The following is a 25,779-nucleotide window of genomic DNA, read 5'->3' as shown; positions in this document are numbered from 1 at the left end:
TCAGTATCTGATATGCTTGCTCAAATCCTTTCCCAAGTTGTTTATAGCTGGGTTCACCAGCAGAAAAAAACCAGTAATGCTTGTGGTGTCCATGGTTTGCAGTTCACCTCAGCACTAATTTGGGATGCCCTGCTTTGGAAGATTGCGTTTCTATCATGTCAGCCTGCTTCTTGGTGCAAGCAGGGAGGTGATTGCATGCCTGCTGTTCTTGAGTGCTTGATTTGAATTTGCCTAACTGCTGCTAGCTGTTTCTTTCTGCAGTACCTGTGCAAGACTCTCACTTCTCGTTGCTTAATGAAGTTTTAAATAGTAAGCCAGGTAACTTGTGTATTTATAAGCAGAGCAGGCAAACCAACCTGATTCAGGTTGTGGCATGTGCGTGCTGAGAAGCAAATAATGGCATTTCTTGTGTAACTGTCTGATAATCTAATGCACACACCAGCAGAGAAGATGACTGTCGATGGGTTTTAAACTTTCTGCGAGTATGTGCAAGAGTTGTAACAGAGATACTAGTTCTGGTGGGTTGGAAAGACTCCTGCCAGAACAGGAGAGTTACAGAGTGCTGCTCTTCAGAGCACTGCAGTTGTGGGAATTCTGATTGGTATTCTGTGATTCTGTGGTATCAGAGGGGGAATTGTAGGTGTGAAGCAGTAGGAATGTGATTCAAGGAATGTTGCTCTCCTCTTTGTTTGTGTCCCCCCCTAGTTTACTTTAAGAATTGGAGCTGAGAGTCAGGCTGGATGAATACTGTGGATGTGCACTATCAAAAGGTGCTGACTGAAGTGTTTTCTTGGGAAAAGTATTTTGTATTGCTACAAACCTGCTTTTTCAGAGAAGGATTTTTTGGGACTGTCTTTATTCTTTTTGTTAACTGAGGCTTATCTTAGGATGTAGTACATGTGAATTGGCACGTAAGTCACCACAGGCTTTCAGGTACAGATGCTGATACTGTAACTGTCACTGAACTGTCATTCAATAAATATTTTAAGTGCTGTGGCTAACCTGTGTATTTATGGTGGCTTTCTCTTTCTTCTTCCCCACACCCCCCATCCTTAGCGTTTCCATGGTTTGGAATGGATATTGGTGGAACGTTGGTTAAACTGGTCTACTTTGAACCTAAGGACATTACTGCAGAAGAGGAACAAGAGGAGGTGGAAAACCTGAAAAGCATTAGGAAATACCTGACCTCCAATACAGCCTATGGTAAAACTGGCATTCGTGATGTCCACCTAGAACTGAAAAATTTGACCATGTGTGGACGCAAAGGAAACCTGCACTTCATCCGCTTTCCCAGCTGTGCCATGCACAGGTTCATACAGATGGGTAGTGAAAAGAACTTCTCCAGTTTGCATACTACGCTCTGTGCCACGGGAGGTGGAGCTTACAAATTTGAGGAGGACTTTAGAACGGTAAGTGAACAGTTTGTGTGGGTTCAATGGGAAGCACCTGACTGCAAAGGAAAAAAAAAATAAAGCCAATTGTGATTCTTTTTCTCAATTAAAACTTGCAGAGAAAACACATTTTACTCATCAGAATTCTTATGATTAACAGTATCAATGCGTATTTGCTAATTGCTGGAATTGCTGAGAACATGGAGAGGGCAAGAGAGGATGTGGAGGCTAATGTGTATCCTACCTGAATTATTACTGTGTTGTGTGTCTTGAGTAAACAAAAGAGTATTGCTGTGGTGATTAGATGCCTTGTAATCAACTGAGGGTGTATTACAATAGCTTTGAGACTTCATTGAGGAAGTTATGGGGGGGCAGTTGCCTATCATGCTAGTTATCCTGTACCAGAGTTCTGACACTTCTGTTGCTTGCTTCCAACCTGATGCTGATGGTGAGGGGTAGCTGCTGGGGGGTGACAGGTTACAGCAGCTGTTTATCTGCAACTGCTTCTGTATAGAAAGCTATCATGCCCATTTAACATCTGTTTTTGAATTACAGACTTTGACTTTGTGCTTACTTTTAATTCCAAGCATTCTGCAATACAAGCAGGTTTTTTCTTTAATACCCCACACCTATCAGGTGACTAAGAGCCTCCAATTCCTCAAGGGAAGAGGGTTCTACAGGAGATGAGCAAGAACTCCAACTCTGTTGTGCAGTGATTTTCAGTAAGTGATGTATTTGACATGAAAGAAGCCAGTTTGCTGTAGCTGTCCGCTGCTAGTACCAGGTTTTTTGTCCTTTAGGCTGGTTGCAGGTCATGTGTTAGGCTCTACTGATGATTGAATTCTCAAAAGGGACAGGTTTTGTCTTTTTTGCATTGTGTAGGTAATGTCAGGCACCATGGGCTGAGGTGAATCTTAGCACTAGTTAGTGTGGCCTTAATTCCAGTTGCATATGCTCAGGGATGATTCAGATTACATTATCTAGTAACAATCAGAGGTTATTTCATGGCTTTCTGGAGAGGCTGGTTATTCCTTTTGAGTGCTAAGTATTACCAAATTTCTTTTTCGTGTCATGCAATACAAGCTGGAGTAGCTTCCTTAATAAGAAAGTGTGCGTACCTTGTTCCCTTAGCTGTGGAACTGAACTGGAAGTTACTTGGTTACTGTTGCAGCAAGACATCTCTCTGCATAGTTTTGACCTTATCTGCTGAAAATAGGCAATTTTCAGTGAGGCACCAGTCTCACCAAGTTCAGCTGGATGCAGTGCTGGAAGTTTTAGTTGAAGTTGTGGCTAGCTGTTGTACAAAAATGAGGTCTCGTATCTGATTACTTATGGACATAAATCGTATGTTGTGCGCTACAGTGCTTATGTGCAGATAGTTTAAGGAAAAACACTATAATAAAGGCTGTCTGGAATATTTTACAGCATTGTGCAATTGGTGGAGTGCACTTACACCTGAGGTGAGTGTTTTGGACACCTTTTCTTGCAGTTACTCAGTCCACACTGTCTTTTAAAACAAACATTTCTTGGCTCAAGCTGTGATATCCATGGAGTATTACAGAAGCAAAATACTGTCAATTACATGAGGGTTTGCTTGTTAATTATCTCTGGAAGGGCGAAGTGGCCTGGGTACGAGCACTTAAATTGTCATGCCAGATCAGCTGCTGTTAAAATAGCTAGCCATCTCAGTGTGTTCTGAAGCTGTTGTCCAGTGTCAACTTCGTCAGTAGAAGTGCACTCAAAGTCTTAAAATGCTTAATCCAAATATTTGGTCACTTTAATGTGCTTGCAGAAGTAGAGAACAAGTGCCAAGCCTAATATCCTGCTGCTGCAGAACTTGATATTATATAGCACCTTATAGTGAGGAGGCTTTAAATCTTACTGTTTCTGTTAGAAGAATGTGGAAAAACTGAAGCATGGTTCTAGAAGTTAATTTCATGAAGAAATCTGGTGAAGTGCAAAGAAACTCATGAAAAGACTGGAGAGATAATGTAGTTTTGTTCTAGTTCTCCTTTTCCCTATGCACGTGCTTTTAAGTTGTTTGTCTTTCATAGTATTTCTAAATGTTTGCAACGCTTTTAGGATTGTGTAGATTTAGGATGGAAAAAATCCAAGTATTATAAAATAATGTACTCAAACCCAAAAGTTTGCTTCTAAAATTGCAGTTTCTCTTTCTCCTTAAAATAAACAAGCAAATACTTTCATACTTTTTTATGTTGGTGTCTAATTTTGGATCACTGAGTAAGTTGAATAGCTTTTACTAGACACCTCTATTGCTTTTGTGTATTTAAAAAGTAAAAAGTAAAATTTTGTTTTCCTGAAGACTGTGCATTTTGTCATAGGAAGGCAGCTAAACCTACAGAGCCAAGTAGGTTTGATCATCTGACTGACCTCCTTGTCTTGTGATGCATGCTGTTGGAAGAAACAGACCTGGAAAAGTCGTCAAAGACTGTGTGATGACTGCTAGCAATAATGATCAGTAGCCTTCAGATCACTTAATTCACTCCTAAGACCTGAATGCTTCCCTCAGAAGTAGGAAAAGTGAATGCATTCATTAAAGTAGACCAATGAAATAATTTTACCAATAATGTGGTTATACTTTAATGCTCACTGAAGAGCACCAACAAGTAATTCACTGAAAAAACTGTTTCCAGCTTATTTTTTTCTTGTGTATATGTGAGGGGGTTCTTTGTTTCTTTTTTTCCTTCCCTTTGTAACTGGTCTTTATGGCTCATTGTCACGTTTAGATAACAGTACAATTAAGCCGTAGATGAATCTGTCAGCTTATTCTGATCATTCTCCCTCCATTCTCCAACCGTTTATTGTCACTTCCCATCTTCTATAAATCACAGAATCAATAGGGGTTGGAAAGGACCTCCAGAGATCATCTAATCCAACCCCCCTGCCAAAGCAGGTTCCCTACCCCAGGTCACACAAGTAGGTATCCAGGCAGGTCTTGAATATCTCCAGAGAAGGAGACTCCACCACCTCCCTTGGCAGCCTGTTCCAGTGCTCTGTCACCCTCACCATAAAGAAGTTCTTGCGCACATTTGTGCAGAACTTCCTATGCTCCAATTTCTGGCCATTTCCCCTTGTCCTGTCTCTACACACTCCTGAAAAGAGTCCGGCCTCGCCACTCTGCCCCCCACACCTTAGATATTTATGGACCTGGATCAGGTCCCCTCCCCAGTCTTCTTTTCTCAAGGCTAAACAGACCCAGTTCACTTAGCCTTTCTTCATAGGGGAGATAAATGTTTAAGCCATATTGCCTCTTTAGGTCTGGAAAGGACATGGACTTACTCCCCTATGTACCTGTAATATAAAGCTCTTATGCTCTTCGCGTCTTCTATGATAGCAGTCACGTTACTTTCACAGCCATTCACACTTCCACATGCCATTGTGAGAAATAAACTCTTAGGCTATCACTTAGATTTGTAAAGGAAGTCAGATCAAGAATGGCTGGGGGATGAAGGAAGAAAAGACTCTTCAGATCTCTCTCTAAGCCTGCCCTGTTGCAAAATCCCTGTTGCCTGATAACTGGGGAGCCTGACTTGGCTCCACTGAAATTTTACTGCTGGCTTCAGTGGAAGCAGGACCTGAGCCAAAAGTCAGTCACTTAGTAAAGCAAGTTGGAAGGTGGAAGAGGAAGTCTGTTACCAGCACAAATTTGGATTTTGAACTTCCTTATAATCTATAAGAAAAAAAAACTTGTGAGAAAAAGAACCTTTTCCTTCCTTAGCATTTGTGACATAAACAGTGTCTATGGATGATTAGTAGACTGTATTTCACAGGGTGGTTGAAGTTGATAGGACCTTAGGGCCCATCTGGTCCATGTCACCTTGCTCAGTGACACCCAGAGCACACAGTACACAGGACCATGTCCTTGTGGCTTTTGAAGATCTGTAAGGAGGGAGACTACTCAACGTCTGTAGGCAACCCGCACAGCACAGAAGTGTTTACTGATGTGCAGATGCAATCTCTTGTGCTTTAGTTTGTGCCCTTTGCCTCCTGTCCTGATGCCAGGCACCACTGACAAGAGCCTCGCTCAGTTTTCTTTGCAACCTGCCCTCCAGTATTCATCTTTATAAGTAAACTCATTGCCCTGTTTTGTAGGATGTGTGAGCTATGTAACTCTAGGTTGGCATAAGACTAGCAAGGATCATGCTGCATCTCACTTGTTTCAGGAGGTTGGAAACCTCTGCTGGGGGTTATAGGTGCTGGACTGTAGTGTGGAAACTGGGCTGGAGTTAAGAGTCTGGATCTAGAGAACAGGTGAAGTAGCCATGATACCTTCCATTACTGCCACTGCAGGAATGTAGGAAACTTCAAAGGGCAGTGGAGAGTGACAGTGTGCATCTTTTCTCTGTTGAAAGAGGGAATGCATCTTTTCAGCCACCTGGACAAGGAGTCTGCTGTGGAGCATGTAAAGTAAAGCTGGTGCTTTACTGCCCAAAGCTGATGCAGTGTCCTGCATTCTCTTCTGCCTCAGTGGATGTTATGCTGACCTTTTAGTTGCATTAGTCTTTGTCTTTCTTGATTCTGAGTGGATGTTTTCCAGCCTCGGGGTGTGGAAGAAGCTGGGAGGAGTATTGCATCAGAGCTCAAAATGGAGCAGGTTTGGGAGCAGGGGTTTTGTTTGAGGTCAGAGCAATCAAAACATAAAGCAAAGTACATATTATAAAGTGGACAAGCGGTAATGGGAGGGAGATGAAAAGCAAAGATAGACTGAACTATTATATATAATAAAAAAAAAAAAAATGGGAGCAAAGCCTGGAACAAATATAAAAGCCAAGGTGATGCAGTGAGCAAGAGTGTTGTAACTGATAATTAAAACCTTGCAAGTTCTTGCAGTTCTAACAGTTTCTTTCAGAAGTATTTTCCTATTCCTCATTTGAAGTCCTAGACCAGATGAACTCAAAACTGCACATAATTTTTGAAATTCCAGAGCTTGGAATTTGAATTTTCAACGAGATGAAGCCTTTCACAAGCTGAGGGGATGTATGCATACTGATTATGCGTACTGATGTTGATTTATGAAGCTTTTCCAGTCTGCATGTAGGTCATGGCTGCCCTCAATTCATCTGAAGATGAGCTGGGATGTTTGGTGTTCTCCTTGCCTGAGGTCGAAATATTTACATGCTCATGAAAACAAACAAACATGACCCAAGTCTTCCACTCCTGTGATTCCGCACTTGAAAGGAGCAGCAAGTTGACACTGGTGGCTTTTTTTTGTCAGGAAGGCTTTGTCAGCTGTCCTGCTGTCATCACCACGGTGTTGATCTTACTAGGTTTAAGTTGCAATCATACCGTCTGATATGTGAATACAGCTAAAGCTGGCTTGATTCTGAGCGTATTATAAAAAAGCCTTGAGCAGGCAGTGTTGTTTTCCAGTGCTCCTCAGATGTTTAAAACTAGAGGCAGGCTTTCATTTTCCTTAGGATTGGTCTGTGCATGGTAACAAGGAACCTTTTGCACATCCTTGAAATAAGCTGTTTTAGGAGTTTGTTGCTGAGGCTCAAACTGTCAGTTGGAAGCAATCACCACTCCCTTACTGTGTTGCATCCAGATCTTGAAATAGTTAAAGTCCGGAGTCTCCTGCTTTTGGAGGTCCTGAGGAATTCTTTGAGGTCCACTGTGTTCTGTTTCCTTCTTTCCCCCAGTATTTAAAAGCAGTCTGAAAGAGAAATTTCTATGGTCGAGCCATAAGACAGAAAAATAGTTCAGTTATAAAATGTATATATGGTTTTCCTATGTTAATTTTTCCCTTCAGGACCCAGCATACTGCTCTGTTTTGCTGTTTTTCCTCTCACAGCACTTTGACATAAAACTCTTCTAGAGGAGATGCATGCTGAATACGATTGCAGGAGTGCTGAGCAGGTGAAGTAGAACAGTATGCTGTCTGCCTTCATACCAACGGATGTAAAGGCCTGGAAAATATCTACAAATACATTTTTGTAAGAAGTTGTAGGAAAAATATCCAATGAAAATTGGCTTAATTAAAGAGCTTCTATTTTTCTTCTGCATTTCTGCACATAAACTTCAGCTCCCTTCAGGGAGATGGTTCGTATAGCTGAAAGGTATGGATGAAGAGAGTGGAGTGAGGTCAGGTGATGTAGCAGGAAAAAAAAAAAACGTAAGGCTGCTCATCCATTACTTATGATGTTTACAGGCACATTTATTTTGTGATGCAGTTGAGCTGCTTCGGTCATTGTGAGCAAAGAATGAATGGAGAAAAAGCAGTTTTATACACAGTGAAAGGGACTGGGAAGTGATTGTGGCCCTGGCTCCAGCAAGGCTCCTTGTATGAGGCTGGGTTTCTGTGTTTCTTGCAACTGTGTCCTGATTGGTGCTGTGGGAGGAAAGAACTGGTGGTTTGTTGTTGTGCCCAGAGCCTCGGAGATGGGATGGGTGAAGAGCCTGTGGGTCTCTGAGGGCAGGCATATGTGTGGAATGCTGATGCCAGACTCCAGCCTTCCAGAAATGAGAAACAGATTGTTGTAACTGTGCAGGAAAGGTGGTTTGTTTTCTAGCAAATCATACATTAAAAAAAAAGCAGCATATGGCTTTTCTCCTTAAAGTATATCAGCTATTATATGTAGCACAGAACCATGAAAACCAAAGTAAATTTTAATGTCTTTTGTATATGGAAGATTGGACCTAATAAAACTTATGCTTGAAAGGAACTTCTTGCTCTGTTGTGGGCAGAGCAGAGAGTTGGTAGAAACAAGCATTTTGTCTGTTTCTGCTCTGATGCCAGAAGTGTTTTTCTTTTAGGTTTGTATTGCTTGCTGGTATTGTGCAAGCACTCATGCTTCCATAGTGGTGAAAGTGTAACACTTGTGGCTGTGGTTGTATGGCCCACAGGGCAGACAGAGCTTTAGGCAGAAAGGGCCATAAATCTGTTAATGACTCTTCGTGTTGTGAGCTTCTGTTTCACAGTATCTTTGTGTGTAATGCATCTCTGTTAGATCACGCTTTGTCATGCTGCATCTAATTCATACATTTAATAGAGTAAATGAGGGAAGTGGGGCTTTTGAAGCACTTCAACCAGAGAACTACTGTAGCCGGTGTAGCTGTTGGGAACAAGATTCTGTTTGCAACGCTTGTGGGTTTTAATAAAACAAATACAGCCTCTAACTAGTCATGACTTTATGGACTGTATGTAACATTGTGGAAGAAGTGTGTGAATCATTTACTGTGTTAATCCCTTTTACCACAGGACTCTTAGTTGAAGGTTTTTCCTCTAATTGCAAGAATTAGCTGAAATCCAAGGTGTTTGCAAAAATAGTCCTAAGGTTTTTGTAATGTTCCTTTAACTTCCACCTCTCTGTTTGTGCTTATTCCTTTTGTTTGCCTGGTGAATAGTTCAAGTCTTTTATACTACACTTCTGCAATTGAAATTTGTGTAGCCTATGGTAACAAAGAAAACCACAGAGATATTTGAAATGTTGCAGAGGAAATGCTGATGCACAAGAAATGACCCCCATCTGTGTCTGTTGTCCTATGAATAACTGGATTTGCAGTGAGGTCTTTTAATCTGCTTGGGGTTTTTTTTGCTAGTTTTTGTCTTGTATTATTTCTCTTCTATGGTTTTGAGTACTGGCACGCACAAAAGAAGGACAGACCTCAACAGTATAACAGCTTTCAGTCCAGACAAGTTAGAGCTGTGCATGAGTGAGAAAACTTGAGGGGAGAGATTTTAAATAGCTCAAAAGAATGTAACCTGTTGGCTGTGCCTGTTCCACAGAAATAACTTCTCTTTATAGTGACTTAATACAGCTTCCAGAATTAGAAACAGGGGGGAAGTAGCCTCATAAACCATTAGCTGTTTAAAAAAAAAAAAAAATGTAGTAATATGCAAATATTTGAGAAGCAGCTCCAAGCTGTACAGCTCCTTCTTGCTGCCAGTGCCCTGTTGCTTTTTCTGGTAGAAGTGGAGCAGATGAGATGCTTTGTGCAGATGTGAAGATACAGATGACCTCAGGATTTGGATGAGCAATTTTTCTATTCTGAACTCAGTGTTATCTAGAAAGGAAGCTTCCTACAGATTGTCACCATATCCTATTTCTAGAAATGAGTCTAATTTCTAATTCTGGTAAACAGAGTGCTGTGACATGTAGGACTGTCTGCTGAAGCACAGTACTGGGTGACCTGTGGGATCTGAAAGAATCTCTGTTTTAAGCCCTTAGAATTTTTTTCTGCCCTCTGATAGCGTTTAATTTCTATAAACATTATGCGGGGGGCATGTGCTTGAGGTTGTTTTTGTTTGCTTTTTAGATAGCATTCCCAACATTTGGTGGAAAACTGTATTTTTTCTTGAGGTGTTTTAAAATACTGATTGAAATTCAAAGAAACAGCTTTCATATCACTGGTGAAATGCTTTAAAATAACATTTTGTGTGCATAATCCACTGCATACCTAATTCATATTGTTATAAGAATGTGTACTTTGTAAAGCTTGAATTATCTTCTTGTCTAACTGCAATTTCCTGACCTCACTCGTTCTATCAAACACTGCATTAAATTGCTGGGAAAATGTAGTTGGATGATGAGTTAAAGCACTTTGCGTCCTGAGGATTGCGTTTTTACCCACCAGTGTCAGATGCTATCCTGAAGCTTCAGAGGGCATCTCTCTTGGGATGGGGATAAAGGGGAAGACATTACTGCCACAGACAGTAAATGAGAGGGAAATATTTCCTGGACTGCTTGAGAAGCACGGAATATTTTGAAGGTAAAGGAACTGAAGGGCAGTGCTGCATCGCACGTTGTTTTGAGAGGAGCCTGTTGTCAGGCCGATACCATTTCCTTTTGATTTCATGCTTAGACCTTTGCACTGCTTAAATAGCGTGATGCTTTTTTATTAAAGTGATCAAAATGCTTCATCAGAGCTTTCTCTCCTTCTCGGTGTAGGATTATACTAAGAAATATTTATGAATTTCTTGTTCTGCTCCAGATTGCTGATCTGCAACTCCACAAACTGGATGAATTGGACTGTTTGATCCAGGGCCTGCTTTATGTTGATTCTGTTGGTTTCAATGGCCAACCAGAGTGCTATTATTTTGAAAATCCTACAGATCCTGAACAGTGCCAGAAGAAGCCTTACTGCCTTGATAATCCATATCCTATGCTGCTGGTTAACATGGGCTCAGGAGTCAGCATCCTAGCTGTGTATTCTAAGGACAATTACAAGAGAGTTACAGGATCCAGGTAAATACTTATTTGCTCAGTAATTCAACACATAGAAGCAAACAGTGGCTGTATATGCAGCTCCAAATTGTGTTAATCTTCCTGTGCCTTCTAAATCTCAGTAGTAATAAGACTGGAAATAGCTCAGGTTTTTGTCAGAGCGGGGTTTGGGTCAGTGAAATAATTTATCCCCTCAGCTTCAGAGCTGCCTTAATCTCTTCTTGGTGTTCTTCTCTACTTCCTGTCTCTTGCTGTGAGTTAGTGAAGTAGAGCTGTCCTGGTATATAAATGTTCTCCCTACGCTTTGATCCTCCATATTAGCCACAGCAGTAAAGTAAAAACATTTGGGCTGAGCAAAAACCTCTTGCTTAATAGTTAGAATGTGTATCCAGAGTACAGCAAAACTTTGTAGAATTGCCTCCTACCACTGGATTTTGGCAGAGGGATGGATCTTAGTGGATCTTGCTTCCTTATTGATAGCAGTAGACTGTGGATGATGCTGGTAGGTTAACGAATGCCAGTGTATAAAGACTAGAATTTGATTATCTGTGTTCTTGAGCATTGGTGTGACTTCTGCTGGTGTCAGCTAGTGCTCTCTGGAATCATTTGTGAGATGCAGCTGAGTTGAAAGGGCCTCTGGCCTGTGTTCAGTAGAAGATTAAGATGTGGTCTCTCTGTTGAAGAGCTTGGGATACCTTCAGTGGCGTAGGTGCAGAATTTTGCTCTTGAGGTCACAAAACAGCTTGAGACATGATTAAGTTGACTCACAGATGTGACCACAGTAAATGCTTAGATGTAGGAACCATTTTAGTCTGGGTGTGCATGTTTTCAACTGGTATTAAAAGCACACATGGATCCATGCACTTTTTTCCTCATTGGTATGCTTCATATTAGTAATATGAGTTTAATATGACTTTAAACAAAAAGTCCACTTCAAAAGCAACAACCAGAGGAGCTCTGGATTTGTTATAGCCCCTTCCAAAGCTGCTTTCTGTTCTTCAGGGCGTGGTACGTATTAATAAAGTTTTTCATATGTATATTCACTGCAAATGACTGTACATGTGACTTCTGTTGCATTATATAAAATATCTTTAACATAAATGTAGACGTGAGCCATTTTCTGTATAATACAAAATAACACAAACTTAAGAGGCTTTGATTTTCTTGCATTTCTGGTTGTTTTTCAACCATGGCCCTTTCAGTATGAGTGGATGAGCTTCTAGTCCTTTCCATTACAAAAGGGAAAACATGAGTGCAGTGGGTTGCTGACTTGTTACAGATGGTGAAATCAATACTGTCTCATGGCTGATGTCAGCTTCCCACTGTTCAGATATTGAATGTATTAGAGCACTACTGGCTGTGTTCTGAAAGACCTTCCTAATGATCTAACAGCACTGACTGAACAGTGTTCCTGTCTAACCTGTGATTTTTGTGAAGTGCAAATGTGTCTCACTGGTCCTCTTGTTTACAGTGGCTCCAGTCAGCATGACTGTGATCTGTGCCAATAAGTAAACTTTATCAAAGGTTAAGAAAGAGTAAGGATGTATCTAGAGGTTAGTAAGTTGAAGTTCATGTCTGTAAAGACAGCAGAGTCCACAGTAGGATTTTAATGATGAGTTAATAATCTGTTAGAACACTCCCTGCTAAAGTCTGTAAATACTGCACTTCATCCTGTGCAAGGTTTTCAAATGATATGATTCTCCTTATTCTAAGTTCTCTGGAGGCCAAGGCAGACGTTCTGGGCTGATGCTTTGCTTTGAACAGGATCCAACTAGACTGTTCCCTTCCACTACCAGGGGGACAAGATCCATCTTAGCTACTTACTTCAGCAGAGATGCTTAGCTTTGTTTGCCATTTATTCTCTTATCTTGACTCAGGTGATCTGCTGGCTGCTAATTGTTATTCAAAGAAAACTTGCTAGAGTGCCACCAATAGCAGACAAATAACTGCAGAGTTGGATTGAGCCATATTGTCAACTAAGCATTTCTATTTAGATATTAGAAAGAGTGGTTCAGTTAGAACTATGAATGTCTGTCAAGCAGGAGCTCAGTAAAGGGTTCTTTCTTCATTTCTTCAAGAGCTGCAGTATTACCATTGGTAGCTGTGTAGAGCATTTTGAAAGCAAGAATCTGAAGAACTGTGTTGAAAGCTAGTTCAAGCTGCTGATCTGAAAGAAATGTGCTTTTCTAGCCTGGGAGGAGGAACATTCCTTGGCCTCTGCTGCTTGCTGACTGGCTGTGAGACGTTTGAAGAAGCGCTAGAAATGGCTGCGAAAGGAGACAGCACCAATGTGGATAAACTGGTGAAGGATATTTACGGAGGAGATTATGAGCGGTTTGGCCTTCAAGGGTCTGCTGTAGCCTCAAGGTACACTTTAAATAAGCTGTTTTCAAGGAGTTTATAGGAAACTTACTGTGTATGTTGAACTGAGTGCATAGTCCCTGAACTATGCACTGTGTCCATGTGGAACTGTCACTCTGAATGTATCATGTAGTTTGTCCTTGGATCTCTCACCTACTTCTTACCCTTTTTTTTTTTTTTTTTTTAAGCAGATACAAGCAGTACTCTGCAGTTTGTTTTTATTGAATTGCAGTTACTTAATGAAGAGGCATCTTATTTCTTTCTATTTTCAGTATGATCACTTTTCAAGTTTCATTATGTCTAAGGATAACGGATATCAAAGCCAAGCGAAACATTAAATAATGTTTCTAAGGGCTTTTAGCACTCCTAAATGCCTCATGTTAAAAGGAATGATTTTTCTCCCACAGCTTTGGCCATATGATGAGTAAAGAAAAGAGAGAATCTATCAGTAAAGAGGACTTGGCCAGAGCTACTTTGGTTACTATCACCAACAACATTGGTTCTATTGCTCGCATGTGTGCACTGAATGAGGTAAGATGGTGTATTTACTATGAACTTAAGCTATTTAGCAACAATGGAGTAATGTTATCAGAATACAAAAATTCAAATTGCTTTATGGTAGATATGTACCTTGGAAAATAGGTATATATTTAATGATCTCTCCTAGCTCTTTGGATTTGTCACGTATGCTTTGAGGCAAAACATAAGGTACTTTGATTTTCAGAAGTAGAGAAGAGGGCAGAACAGTTGGCTTTAAAGCTCTGCTTAATCTATTGGTACTTGGAGCTGCCCAATTGTTCTCAAACTGTGATAAATATGCATGCCTTTGTAATCTAAATTAATGCTTTTATATCACCTCTTAATTAATAACAGACTTTGTTATACCATGACAGATTGTTTTATGTGGCTTGTTTCCATAGTGTGATGGATTAGAATTGTATTTTGTATTAAATTTTGTCGTAGTTATGGTATTTACTATATTGGATCGAGAGAAAATACAGTTTATTCTAACTTAAGACCCCTGTTAGTTGCTTGTTGCATTCTTTTCTTTAGATATGGTAACTAAGGATGGGCTGTTGAGTACATCTTTACAGCTTCTTATAAATATGTAGGAATTTCTTTTGATCTGTAAGTTCCATCCTTCATTATTATATGGTAACGGTTCTCTTTCTGTCTGATCTCCAGAAATTTGTCTGATTTTTTTTTTTTCACACACTGCTGTTTTTAGCTCTGCAGTGTTCTCTATTAAAAAGAAAAAGTGCTTTTTTTATTTTTAAAAGAGGTAATCCAAAACCCCAAACAAATTCCCAGACCATCTGATAAGCCATCTGATTGCTTCATTGGGTGCTTTTTTCATTGTTGTTTTGAGAAATAGCAGGTAATTAATAATTTCTCACTTAATCACTACTTGAATGGTAGTGGCTGATCTAGAACTTGTCTGAGTACCAAAGTCTTTCTCCCATCTCCATCTCATTCCATTTCCTTAATCTCAAATTTCATCTACCATTTTTGATTCAAGCTGCTAAATCTCTTCAGCATTTCTGTACCATTTACTTCTTGGTTTGATTCTGATGATTAAATTTGTATGCCGATAAATGTTTGTTGCTGATATCCTTTCTAGAGCCACTTATAAAATATTTTGAACAGGCAAACATCTGTGTGTGCTCATATCAATTGTTACTGATAACCTTGCTTCACTGTGAAAAGTGGCTCCGTACGTTTTTGGCAGTTTTTCAGTCCTGATGATTCTCTTTCAAGTCTTCTCTTTGCTTTCAGCTTCTTTACAGTGTTGCCTTGTGGCATGGAGTTCAAGCAGCATTGTACAGGGCTATCAAAGCATGGAGAATTGCAGCAGGGAACCACATGCGATGCATTCAGAGGAGGAAATAGGCTACTAATGAAACTAATGCTTCTGTGTCATGGTGAAAAAGTTGCTAACACTTATGTTTTGTGGACAGACATATAAAAACTAGATGTGATCCATAGCGTTTTATGGAGGAGAGTAAGTGATATATTAAGAATGCTTCACATCCTAGACAACATCAAAGTAAAATTTGCCTAACGTTTGAGAAATAAATTTATTCTGTGACTTTAACAAAAGAAAACTTAATTCAGTGGCTTTATATATCCTTTGAAAATACTTCAAATGTAGTATATTGTTGAAAGGCGGCTACTTTAGATAGCGTTACTTTTTCCTCAAAGAAAGCTATTGTTCTAACAAATACTCCAGACACCTAAATTGTTTTTGTGAGATACAGCTCTAACTTGCCAGAAGTCTGGTGAATGAAATAGCCAAGTGGGAGCTGTATGCTTAGAAAACAGTTGAATTTGATATTATTTTGTGAAATGCTGTATGTATTAGATTAGGGTTTTGTTGAAGCTCACTTTGACAAAATCAATTTATGCCCTGAAGCATGGGTTTTCATAATTTTTTTTTTCAGTGATTGCATCCTTAATGTTGTGTTGAAAATGACTTGCATGTGTGCAGGAAAAAATGAGGCTGGGGAATAAATAAAATATTCAGCCTGCAAAACTTCAAAGGAAAGTTTACTTGCACAAAGTTGGCAGGAGAGTAGAAAAATTCCATAGTCTGAAACTATTTGGCTGCACATCATTTGAAACAGTTTGTTCTAGGCACAACAGATAAACATAAAGGAAACCAATCTTCTTGGTTTACGCTTCTCATACTAGCAGAGCATGTAGACATCTTTACAAGCCTTCTTGCAAAAATATGTGCAGGATGGATTTTCTTATTGCATCATTGATATAAATTCCAGTGTTCAATTAAATTGGCCAGTATGTAATATGTACTTTACTCAAAGGTATGCTATAGTTTTCTACTGCAAGGCTGTTGAATAGTAGAGCCAAAACCCAAGAATGGAAGAGTGCATATTTTTGCCAGGATGTTATATTTGGTTAGCGTAGGCAAGCATTTCATCACTAGCCTTTATGACTTTAAGGCTGCTTTCTTTCAACTTCAGATACTTCAGCTGTGAACAATTTGAAAGTAAGATGGCAAGACTCTCTTAAGAGATAAAGTAGCTCATTTTTCTAAGTCCTAAAAAATGCTAAAGCTGTTTTCAATTCTAGCATATAGGAAATTCCTTGATTTCACGCAGTTAAAGATTGTTAATGTTGGAAAATAGAGCTGATAGGAAACTTGCATGTTAATACACGCTGCTATTCTAGTAGACAAATATGACTATTATTTTAAGTTTTTAATAATTCTTTGTGTTGAGTTCTTCTTGCTTGAATTTCTGGTAACAGTAGCTTACTGTGTATATTCATTAGAAAAAATTTTGATGACAATGAAATTCAGACAAGTTCTAATCAATCTGGTGGTGTTGACTTGCAGGAAAATAGTTACATGTGTATCCTTTCTTTCTATCTTTCTTTGTGAGTTGTAAAGCCAAAACTGACTTGTCAGAGGATGCAGAGTATTTTTGGCCATTTTTAATAGCAGCCTTGTGAAGCTTGAGAATTTCCTAGTATGAGCAATGTAAATCCTTAGGAAAGCATACAGGTGCATGCTGATGGGACTGCAGGATCTAAGTGGATGTATTACTATAACCCTGCGTTATGTAAATAAATGTGTAATCTTGTGTCTGATTTGAGAACTGTAATCACAATTGTGACTCCAAGTCATTGGAGATTAAATAAATGTTTGCATCTGGGTATCCCTGCTTTCCAGTAGTAGGCATTCAGGTGAAGGTGTTTGTGTAGTATGTTACTTGCTGGACACCACAGAACTGCACTTCGTAGCAAAATGATTGCTGCAGAGCAAAGTGTACAAAGTGCTAGGCTTTATAGAGTTGTATGAATATAGCCCTTAGTAATTCCTATCTTGGCAGGATTTTGCTGTTAGTCTTCACTAGAGGACTCTGGAGGATATATTTCTAATGTTCCCTCGATACTCCTGTGGAAGCTTAGGTCATGGGCTTCTAAGCAAAAATTCCCCATCTGTTTTACCAGTCTCTCACTGTTCGGAATAAAACTTCTTTTCTTGCAACGTTAATGTGTAGTGGTCAATAACTAGAATTATTTTGAGACTTCTCTGTCTGGAGAACATACATATCTCAAAATACCCATGTAACTTTATAGTAGAGGCAGAAGTATGTGTTGAATGAGAGAAATAGCATAGCTGAATCTAATTTTTGCTGATGTGCTTTTCAATTTTACAGAACATCGACAAAGTGGTATTTGTTGGAAACTTTCTCAGAATTAATATGATTTCAATGAAGGTGCTAGCATATGCTATGGATTACTGGTCCAAGGGACAGCTGAAAGCTCTGTTTTTGGAACATGAGGTAAGGAAATATATGTTGAATTTCTGTTGGTAAGGAAAAGGTCTTATTGTTTTTGACTTTTTGAGGGAGTTGAAGGGGATGTTCCACGATGTTCCTTCAAAGTGCAAGCTAAGTTCTGCATAATTTCATTATGAGTTCATTGGAAAATACCCCTCATTAACTTCCTGGGTTGACCACTAATCTTGTGGTATTTATGTTGCACTAAATGTTGCACATCTTAATCTGCTTCCTGGTCCTAGTATCAAATGTGCTCTTCTGTGGGCTGTTCCATGTAAACCTCAACTAGAATGAATTTTGGCAGATGTTTTTAAGGGGATTTTCAGGTGGCTGTGTTTATAAGGGAAACTACACTGCCTTCATACAGCATCTTTATAGCTTTTCTGTAGTTATATATTTATGTATTTATATTTATTTTTTAATGGTTTTAGAGAACTGTATAAGACTTTTCTTGATATAATGCTCTCTTGGACTTAAAGAAGATCACATTATGCTGTAGTTCAGATACAGAAAAGATTGGCACATCAAGGTTCAATCTTGTAAGAAAGGTCTTTTTAATTGCTTTACTAAGATGGGGGGCTTTACATGTTCATGCATATGTCTGATTTGGGAGTTTGATTAGTTTTGTTTTTCTGGTCTTATTTAAAGGGTTATTTTGGAGCTGTTGGGGCGCTTTTAGAATTGCTTAAAATGACAGATGATCAATGATGAAGATGTCTCAAGAGATATCTACTGCAGATGCTGCTGGATAAGAGTGAAAGCCACTACAAGGATGGAAATGAAGCCATTATGATAGTTCTAACTGCTGGATTTGTAAATAATTTAAAATCCTTTTAGCTGATCTTTAACTTCTGGGTTTTGAGCTTACACTTCGGAGTTCATACTGGGAATACTGAGATTTTTTTTTCTGTACACTGTATTTTTTAGGGGGAAAATGTGCAACGTTGCCAAACATACAGAGTTTATGGAATTATTTTAACTGTATACTGTTTAATGTAGGATCTGTGATACAAGGCATCTGCTTTTCTTCTGGGGTTTACTGATCATAGTGTGGTAATTTTAACTTCATTTAGTAATCACTCTAGGAGATTTTTTTTCTTATTTTCATGACGTTTCATGATTTGTTCTTGGTTTCAAATGAAACTACGAAGCTGATGCATTTTTACTGTGAAAACTAGTTGTTGATTTGTTGCCTTTTCTCTTTAGATAAGTCGCTTTTATTTAACACCTTTCCCTCATCCTGTCAAAAAATAAAAATACAGGCTTTCCTGTGACTTCGTGAGTTTCTTGGCAAGAACGCACGAGAACTTTAGGAGGGAGAGTGTGTGGTGAAAAGTTAATTCTTCAGTTGTCCTGATTTTCACAATCAGGAACAGGCTGCTAACTTGACACTAAAATGAAATCCCATTAATGTTGAAAGTGATTTGTCTGAAGAGCTCTGTAGTATGGTAGTTATTTATATGGTACGTACTTGGTGATAGGTGGGAAAGGGAGGAGATTACTTCAATTTATTTGAAGACTTTTCTGTAGTCTGTGATTTCTAAGTTGCTGGTGATCAAAACCAAGCGTTAACTGCATTATCCAAAGCCCAGTTTCTAAAGTTAGAAAGATTATTGCTAATGCATTTTCTGTTTTTAAGCTAAGGCTTACTTTCCCTGCAGGACACCAAGGTTTAAGTGTTTGTTCCAGTATGTTATTTTCTACCTTGGTTTGATTGGCAAATCTCCAGATATTTGTGTTGAGGTGAGATCCTTCTGAAATCTATGTACTTAGCTGCATAGGGTGGACAAGCTTGCTTTTCCTGGGAACCTTGAAGGCTCACAAATCAGAGGCTGAAGAAGTCCACAAATTATTTTGTCTTGTAGAGCTGTATGTCATGTCACATAGCATAAAGGGCTCATCGGGAGGGTAGTGTAAAATTCAGACACATGTATTATCCAGTATATTTTTGGAAGGGGGTTTATTCACTTTTTTAATAATCATTAATTTCCATATCTCACAAATGGTGAAATGAGTTCATATTAACCTAATTGTTAACATGTCTGATGGAAATAAAGACCACCACTGTTTTGACGATTTTAATGTGTCTGTGGAATTCATTCCTTGGAATCAGTTACATGACATGCATAACTGCTTTGTGACATATGACAAATTGTTTCCACGATAATTCTTCGGTGCTTCACTTTTTTTTTTTAGTATTTAGTTACGTTTCTTTGCCTTTGAATCTTTTTTCCTGACGTTTTGGGTTTTTTTTTGTCATAGGTTGTAAATGACTACATCAGAATGTTAGCATGTTGCAGGTAATTTTTCATGTAATAATTAACATGAGATAGGTGGGAGTAGTTTTACTCCATGCCTTTCATTTTTCATGAACAAAATGAAACTTTTATTAAGCTGATTTACAAGTTTTACCAGTAACTTAAATATATATATATATATTTTTTTAAAGGAATATTCAGAGGAAATGTGTATACGGAGTTTAGGTGCAGGATCTTTGAAGTATGATCTTTATCTTAGAATCTTCTGACATTGATTCAGGACAAGGTAATTCCAGACATCTAACATCCAAAGAACAAAGATGATGCGGGTCACGCTCCAGCTCTAAAAGAATAGTTTGCTTTGTCAATTTGACTGTTTCTTCGGATCGGCGTTTACAAAATGCATGAATACCTTTCTGGTTCAGTTTGATTTATATATAAAGGAATAAATGAACATGCATAATTTTTTGCAAATTATCTTTTCGTAGTCACTCTAAAGGGGGTGACTGCACTTCCTAGATGAATCAGTAGAGGGAAGCATAACATAGATAATAGAGATTTACTTGGCTTTAGGACGGTGTTCATGGCAGCTTCATGGTTATGGGGTGGGACTTCTTGTGTGTTGTTTTTTTTTTTTCCTACTTTAAAAAAAAAGGTGTGCTCTTTTTCTCCCTCTTCTTTTTTTAAGAGGATATGATTTGGAAGTATCTGTCACTTAGACATCCCTGTATTCTTAGCATTTATAGTTCAGCAGTGAAAGAATGAAATGTTACTTAAGTATGAAGTAGCACTTCTTTTAAGATGCGAATTTTCTGATCCAGAAAAAGAAACAACAACACTAGCACGTCATTCAGGCCAACACACACACAGACTATGCAATAAGCACAAATTCAGGTTGTGTGGTTGCATAAGAAAAGCATGCATTAGCTGTAGAATTCCAGGGACTGTCAGGTAAGTTAATCACAGCTGTTTTAAGAGAAGCATAAAATGAAGCAACTTCAAAATGCTGAATTGAGACTTAAAATGCATAATATGTCAGCTGTCATAGCAGATAGACTGGAAAAATGTACAGACAGTATAAATGGGTCTATTTGGTTGGTAAAAAGAATAGATATAATGATTAGGATGTTGGATTAAGATAAGTCACTAAGTAGGAGAAATTGGAAGAGCCTGGTTTAAGAAGAAAACTATGTTGTAGGTTAAATTTCAACTTCCCTAACGGAGAAGAGTTCTGCAATGCCTGCAAAGGTATTTCTTTGTTGTCTTGAAATCTGAAGTCAGCATATTTTTCTTCCCCTGCAACACTCTCCTGTGAATCTGACGTCCAGTAATTTGCTTGTTTATCTATTAAGCTTTGCCTTTCTTCATCCCTCCTGTTTGGAGCAAGAGAAGCTCCACTGCACCACCGCAGTAGGTCTGTATCAAGAACCTAGAAGTGTTCAGAGCTTTGAATCTTTGTTTTGAGAATGGTACAGGTAAAGAAGTAGATTCCCTGGGGAAGATCAGTGAGTTTGCAGGTTAAGTTTCTCCTACAAGGACAGGTTGAGAGAGCTGGGGCTGTCCAGCCTGTAGAAGAGAAGGCTCAGAGGGGACCTGGGAGCAGCCTTTTGAGTATCTAAAGGGGTCTGTAATAAGGAAGAGGATAGGTTCTTAGCACGATCTGTTGTGATGGGACAAAGGAAAATGGTTTCAAACTAAAAAGGGGGGAGAAATAGATTAGACGTAAAGAAGTTACAATCAAGGTGATGAGGTACTGAAACAGGTTACCCAGAGATGTGGATGCCCCATTCCTGGAGACATCCAAGGTCAGGCTGGAAGGGACTCTGAGCAACATGATTGAACTGTGGGTGTCTGTTCATTGCAGGGGAGTTGGACTGGATGGCCTTTAAATGTTCCTTCCAACTCAAATGATTCCAGGTATGTATTCGAAATACTTGTCTTGGTGCAAAATGAGATCTGTTAGAAGCTAGGTTAACGTGGCCTGGCTTGTTATTTCTGATACATGTCTAGATAATTGTTAACGTAAGTTGGAGCAGAATGAGTGGGATTCCCTGCTTTTGCTTGTGATGGCATGTGCCATGTTCCATTGCTTTCAGACTCAAGCATTTGTTCTGTTGAAACATGCAGCTCCCGTCATTCTTTCTCGAACACACAGAGACCATGAATTTTAACAGTTCTGACAAATTTAAACTGTGTCCCACAGGAGAAGACTTATATGTTTTTAAAGTGATTTTTTTTTGACTGAATTACTGTGTAATATTGTGTAAAAGTTGCAAATTCTGGCTGAGGAGTGGGAGGCGACTAAAACACAGTACTTAATTGCACAGGTGTTGTAGAGAAGACAAGTATGGGACGCTTGGGGACAGCCCAAGGGCCTGACTTCCTGGGCAAGTGGTGTGCCTGTGGTGCATTCCAAGCTTAGCAAAGCTGTCCTGGTGTTTCAGGGGTAGCAGTGCTGATGTTCTTGTTAGACTGTCACAAGATGCTTTCAAGTGAGTTTTGGCAGGACACAACAGAAATTTAGGAGTGGGAGAGCCATATGGGGTTGAACTGGTGACAAAACAAACATTTGTGATTGTTTCCAGTCGAATGAGTTCTACTGGAATCTGTTTTCAAAGTACAAGGTGTCTTTGAATCTAGGGTAAAATGAAATATGGCCTGTGAAAAAGACCACAGTCTCTTGTGTCTCTCTGCCTGGGAGGTAGAGGACATGAATGTCCTGGACAGTAAATATTCAAACCTTGTTCAAACCTAAAAAATGAACCCAATTTCTGATTCTCTGGTGCTGACTGGAACTTGATCGTAGATTATCATTAATGTGCTGCAGAGAGATGGAAAGACTGTGACCCTGAATACAGTAAATGTTCTTCAAACCTCTGTGACTCTCCCTCTAAGAAGCCTCAACGAGAAGAAGCAAAATCTGAATCTCGTTGCCAAAGTTTGAATGCAGATGCACTCTCTCAAGAAAGCAATGGCCTGGTCTTGAACATTCATTGCTCGTGTCAGTACTCGAGTGATGCAGCACAAGGATGTGCTGGCCTCCAAATGGATTTTGCATCAGATCCAGTGATGTTGCTGGCAGGATGGGGCTCTGCTGGCTGGAGCAATGGCTGTGCTATGTGAGGGGTGGCAGTCCCCAGGTACTGAGCAGCCTGCAGCAAGCACCATGCTGGTGTTCCTGAACACTAAGAGGTAGCTATGGAGCACCATCTTCCAGAGATGGCTGAGGGCAAAGGATTGCCACTGCCAGAGGTGGCACTGTGTCACACTGAGAGCAGCAGTGTGCCTCCTCTGTCCTGAAGGAGTTCTGCTTACTTGACTGTGAGGGATCAGAGCTTCTTTCCATGTTGTAAGGATCTGTGTAAGGATGAGGAAGTCATCCAGAGCCAGCAGGACAGATGTGCTAGCATTGCTCTCTCCTGCAAGCTATTAAAACAGCCTTGCCAGCTGGGAGGTTGCAATCAAAGTATCTTTGTATAAATCCTACATTGTTACCACCTGGCAGACATAATGAACTGAAAAGTTCATTTTTGAAGATAGCTACATGAATCACTAAATGCTGAATGAATTTAAAAGGAATATTCATTCCTTTTAAGTAGATTTGCTTTGTTTTGAGCAACCTCACCCCTGGTGTTATTTGAATAAATAAACAACTGCATGCTGTTCTCAGGATGCAGGCATGGAGCGCGCTGTTAGCAGCTAGCGCCCTGCATATTGCACTTGGCTACAGAATGCTGTGCAAAAAAAAAAATTGTGGAGATATTTGCAAGATAAGCCAAAAACATTGTCCTAAATTCCGTGGGGTTTGTCCTCTCTAGGCTAAAGCCTAGGAATAAATTTTTTCTCTGTCTTCTTAGATCCTGGCAGCTTGAAGTCCCTGTGGCTGTGCAGCACAGTTTTGCCTCCTTGAAGAAGGAAGAGCAGTGTGAGAGAACTGGAGCCGCCAACCCAGTGCCCTGCAGCTGCTCTTTCTCTTCACGGGTAGGACAGAAAACACCCAGGATCAGATCCTCTGGAGGAGAGGGATTTTTCTTCCTCTCCTCCTTTTCTGTCATCAGGCAAGAAACCACTGCAGCCCCATATGTTTTGAAGTCCCTTATCTTTGCTGCAAGATGTGCAACGTCTGTGAAGCCCTACTGCAGGAGAAGCAGGTGCAAAGGCAGGTTTGTGCCGACAGCTCCTGGTCTTGAAGTGATGTCTTCCACCTCCTCCCGAGGGCCCAGCAGCCCTGCCGGAGCCCAGCCGTCTTGCCGCGTCTCCCACTAGGTGGCACCGCCGCCCGGCTCCCTTGCTACACACAGTGCGGCTCTGCCTTAAGTCTCCGTCCACGCATGCTCAAGTTAAAGAGAAAAAGCAAACAGAGGGGGAGAGAAGCCCAACAGCTCGCTTGCACACGCACGGAATAAAATAAATAGCTGAAGGTTGCGTGTTGCATAAGCAGCCTCGGAGCCCCCTGGTGCACCTCCAAGTCAAACAGCACTTTGGTGCTTGCAACTTTCTCTCTGGATAGGATGACAATGTTTTCCCACTTTGTTAGCTCTGCAAATGTTTGCTCTAGATATTATCAATGGGCATATTTTATTTAAAGGAGGATATTAACATTTAAAACAATAAACCTCTTCCCCAGGCTGTAAACAAACACAACAGTCTGGCAGTAAAACACAGGCGGAAATCAGGGCTAGCAGTTCACTTGTGCATTTTACAGCAGAAGTGGAGTGGAGAATGCCCTGGGGCTGCACCGTGCCATGGGGGAGGGAGAGAGTGCACAGGGTGCAGCCTGGGTTCCGTCTCTGTACATTGTGGAGTGGGAGATGGCTCACCATCGCCTGTCATCTGGTGCTGTGTGCTGCTGTGGGGTTAGGTAAGGACCTGAGCTGCCCACAGGCTCTGCAGCCTGGATCAGTCTTTGTGTGAGATCTTCGCAGGGGCAAAGCCCCTTCTGCTTTGGCCCAGAAGTTGCTGTAGGTTGGGGGCTTGGGTGCTGAGCTGCTGATACCTCTGCAGAAGAACACAGCAAAGCACACCTGTTGTCCATCAGAGAAAGGAGAAACGTAATGCCAGTGAATGTTTGTACAGCCATGGAAATGGTGTGCTTTCCTCATCTGCTGTACTTAGTGTATATAAAAAAAGAGACTGTGTCTAGCAAAAATTCTCATAGATGAGACATGTTTAGTCAGAATAGGTTGTAGGATATAGGTGCATCTTGTCCATTAGAAGTTGGGCTTCTTTTCAAATTATTCTTTTGCTCTAATACTGTAAAATGGCCTTATGTTGCAGGAACCATCAGTGTGAAAAGTGAGGGGGCTATGGAATACAACTACGTCCTCCTCTTTTCTTACTCTAGATTCCACACATGAATTATACAACTATGTTATTTGAGGATCTCACAGTCTCCTGACCTTCTGCTGGAGCCCTGTGCACACCTAAGCAACACAGCTCAGTCTTGTGCCTGGGAAGAGCAGTCTGTGCTGGTGAGTGGTGGTGAGAGCCTCACCTCCTGGCTGGGAATCTGCCAGGTTGGGGCTGTGGGGGTATGGTTTGCCCATGTCCATCCTGGAGTGTTGTTGTCTTAATACTGGGGATGTCAGGGAAGCTGTGTCCTCTTGACCATGTGGTGCCAAAGGTGGCTGCTCCAAATGTTAGTGACCACAGAAACGGAATATCCTGAGTTGGAAGGGACCCACAATAGTCATTGAGTCTAACCCCTGACTCCACAAGGGACCATTGGAAATGCAAGCCCTGTGTCTGAGAGCATTGTCCAAATGCCACTCATCAGCTGCACCACAGCACACAGCCATCCTCCAAGCTACAGAAGCATGTATCTCATCTGCTAAGTTCTAGCATTATTGTTTCTGATTTTTACTTTTTTTCCCCTTTGGAAAGCTTATGAAGGAGTGTAAAGATATTATTTGTGTTTGCACAGGACCCAAAGGAGTCCTTTCCCAGACATGGTGTCCTCACCCAGGCATCTCTGTGCAGGGCTGTGCTCCTGTGGCACCTTAGTGGGTGGGCTGACAGAGCACAGTCCTGGCCCTCAGGGGGACTGAGGGCAGTGCAGTGAGTTACACCGTGCCATTAATGCACAGCAGAGCACAGAAGGGGACACAGCTGCACCCCAGGGAGACAGGGAGCTGAGTGCAGCCCTATAGCCCTGCACAGGGACATCCCTTGGACCCTTCCTTGGCCTGTCGCCCCCACCAAGTAGCAGAGGGGTTTGGGATCTCCTGGAGTTCCCAGCTGCCCACTCCTGGCACTGTGGGGCAATAGGGAGGGGAAAAGG

The 25,779-nt window shown here is 40.5% G+C and overlaps 1 protein-coding gene across 5 annotated transcripts in view; it reads left to right on the top strand.

Moving 5' to 3' along the window:
- The window catches only part of PANK1 (pantothenate kinase 1), a 44,305-nt gene extending 24,988 nt beyond the window's left edge, over positions 1-19,317 (top strand). For all 5 annotated transcript variants that reach the window (XM_042862825.1, XM_042862824.1, XM_042862823.1 and 2 more), the window contains 6 exons: positions 1,057-1,409; positions 10,344-10,597; positions 12,767-12,943; positions 13,345-13,468; positions 17,119-17,244; positions 17,890-19,317. In XM_042862825.1, coding sequence (XP_042718759.1) covers positions 1,074-1,409; positions 10,344-10,597; positions 12,767-12,943; positions 13,345-13,468; positions 17,119-17,244; positions 17,890-17,949 — 1,077 coding nt within the window. In that variant the 5' untranslated portion in view covers positions 1,057-1,073 and the 3' untranslated portion in view covers positions 17,950-19,317. The remainder of the gene's footprint in view (positions 1-1,056; positions 1,410-10,343; positions 10,598-12,766; positions 12,944-13,344; positions 13,469-17,118; positions 17,245-17,889) is intronic.
- Positions 19,318-25,779: the final 6,462 nt, after the last annotated feature.

The sequence above is a fragment of the Lagopus leucura genome, unplaced genomic scaffold (genome assembly GCF_019238085.1).
Source record: "Lagopus leucura isolate 7727_CA_CO unplaced genomic scaffold, USGS_WTPT01 Super-Scaffold_739, whole genome shotgun sequence".
NCBI classification, from domain to species: domain Eukaryota; kingdom Metazoa; phylum Chordata; class Aves; order Galliformes; family Phasianidae; genus Lagopus; species Lagopus leucura.
Note: the sequence above shows the minus strand (reverse complement) of the source record. Positions and strands in the feature narration are given on the sequence as shown.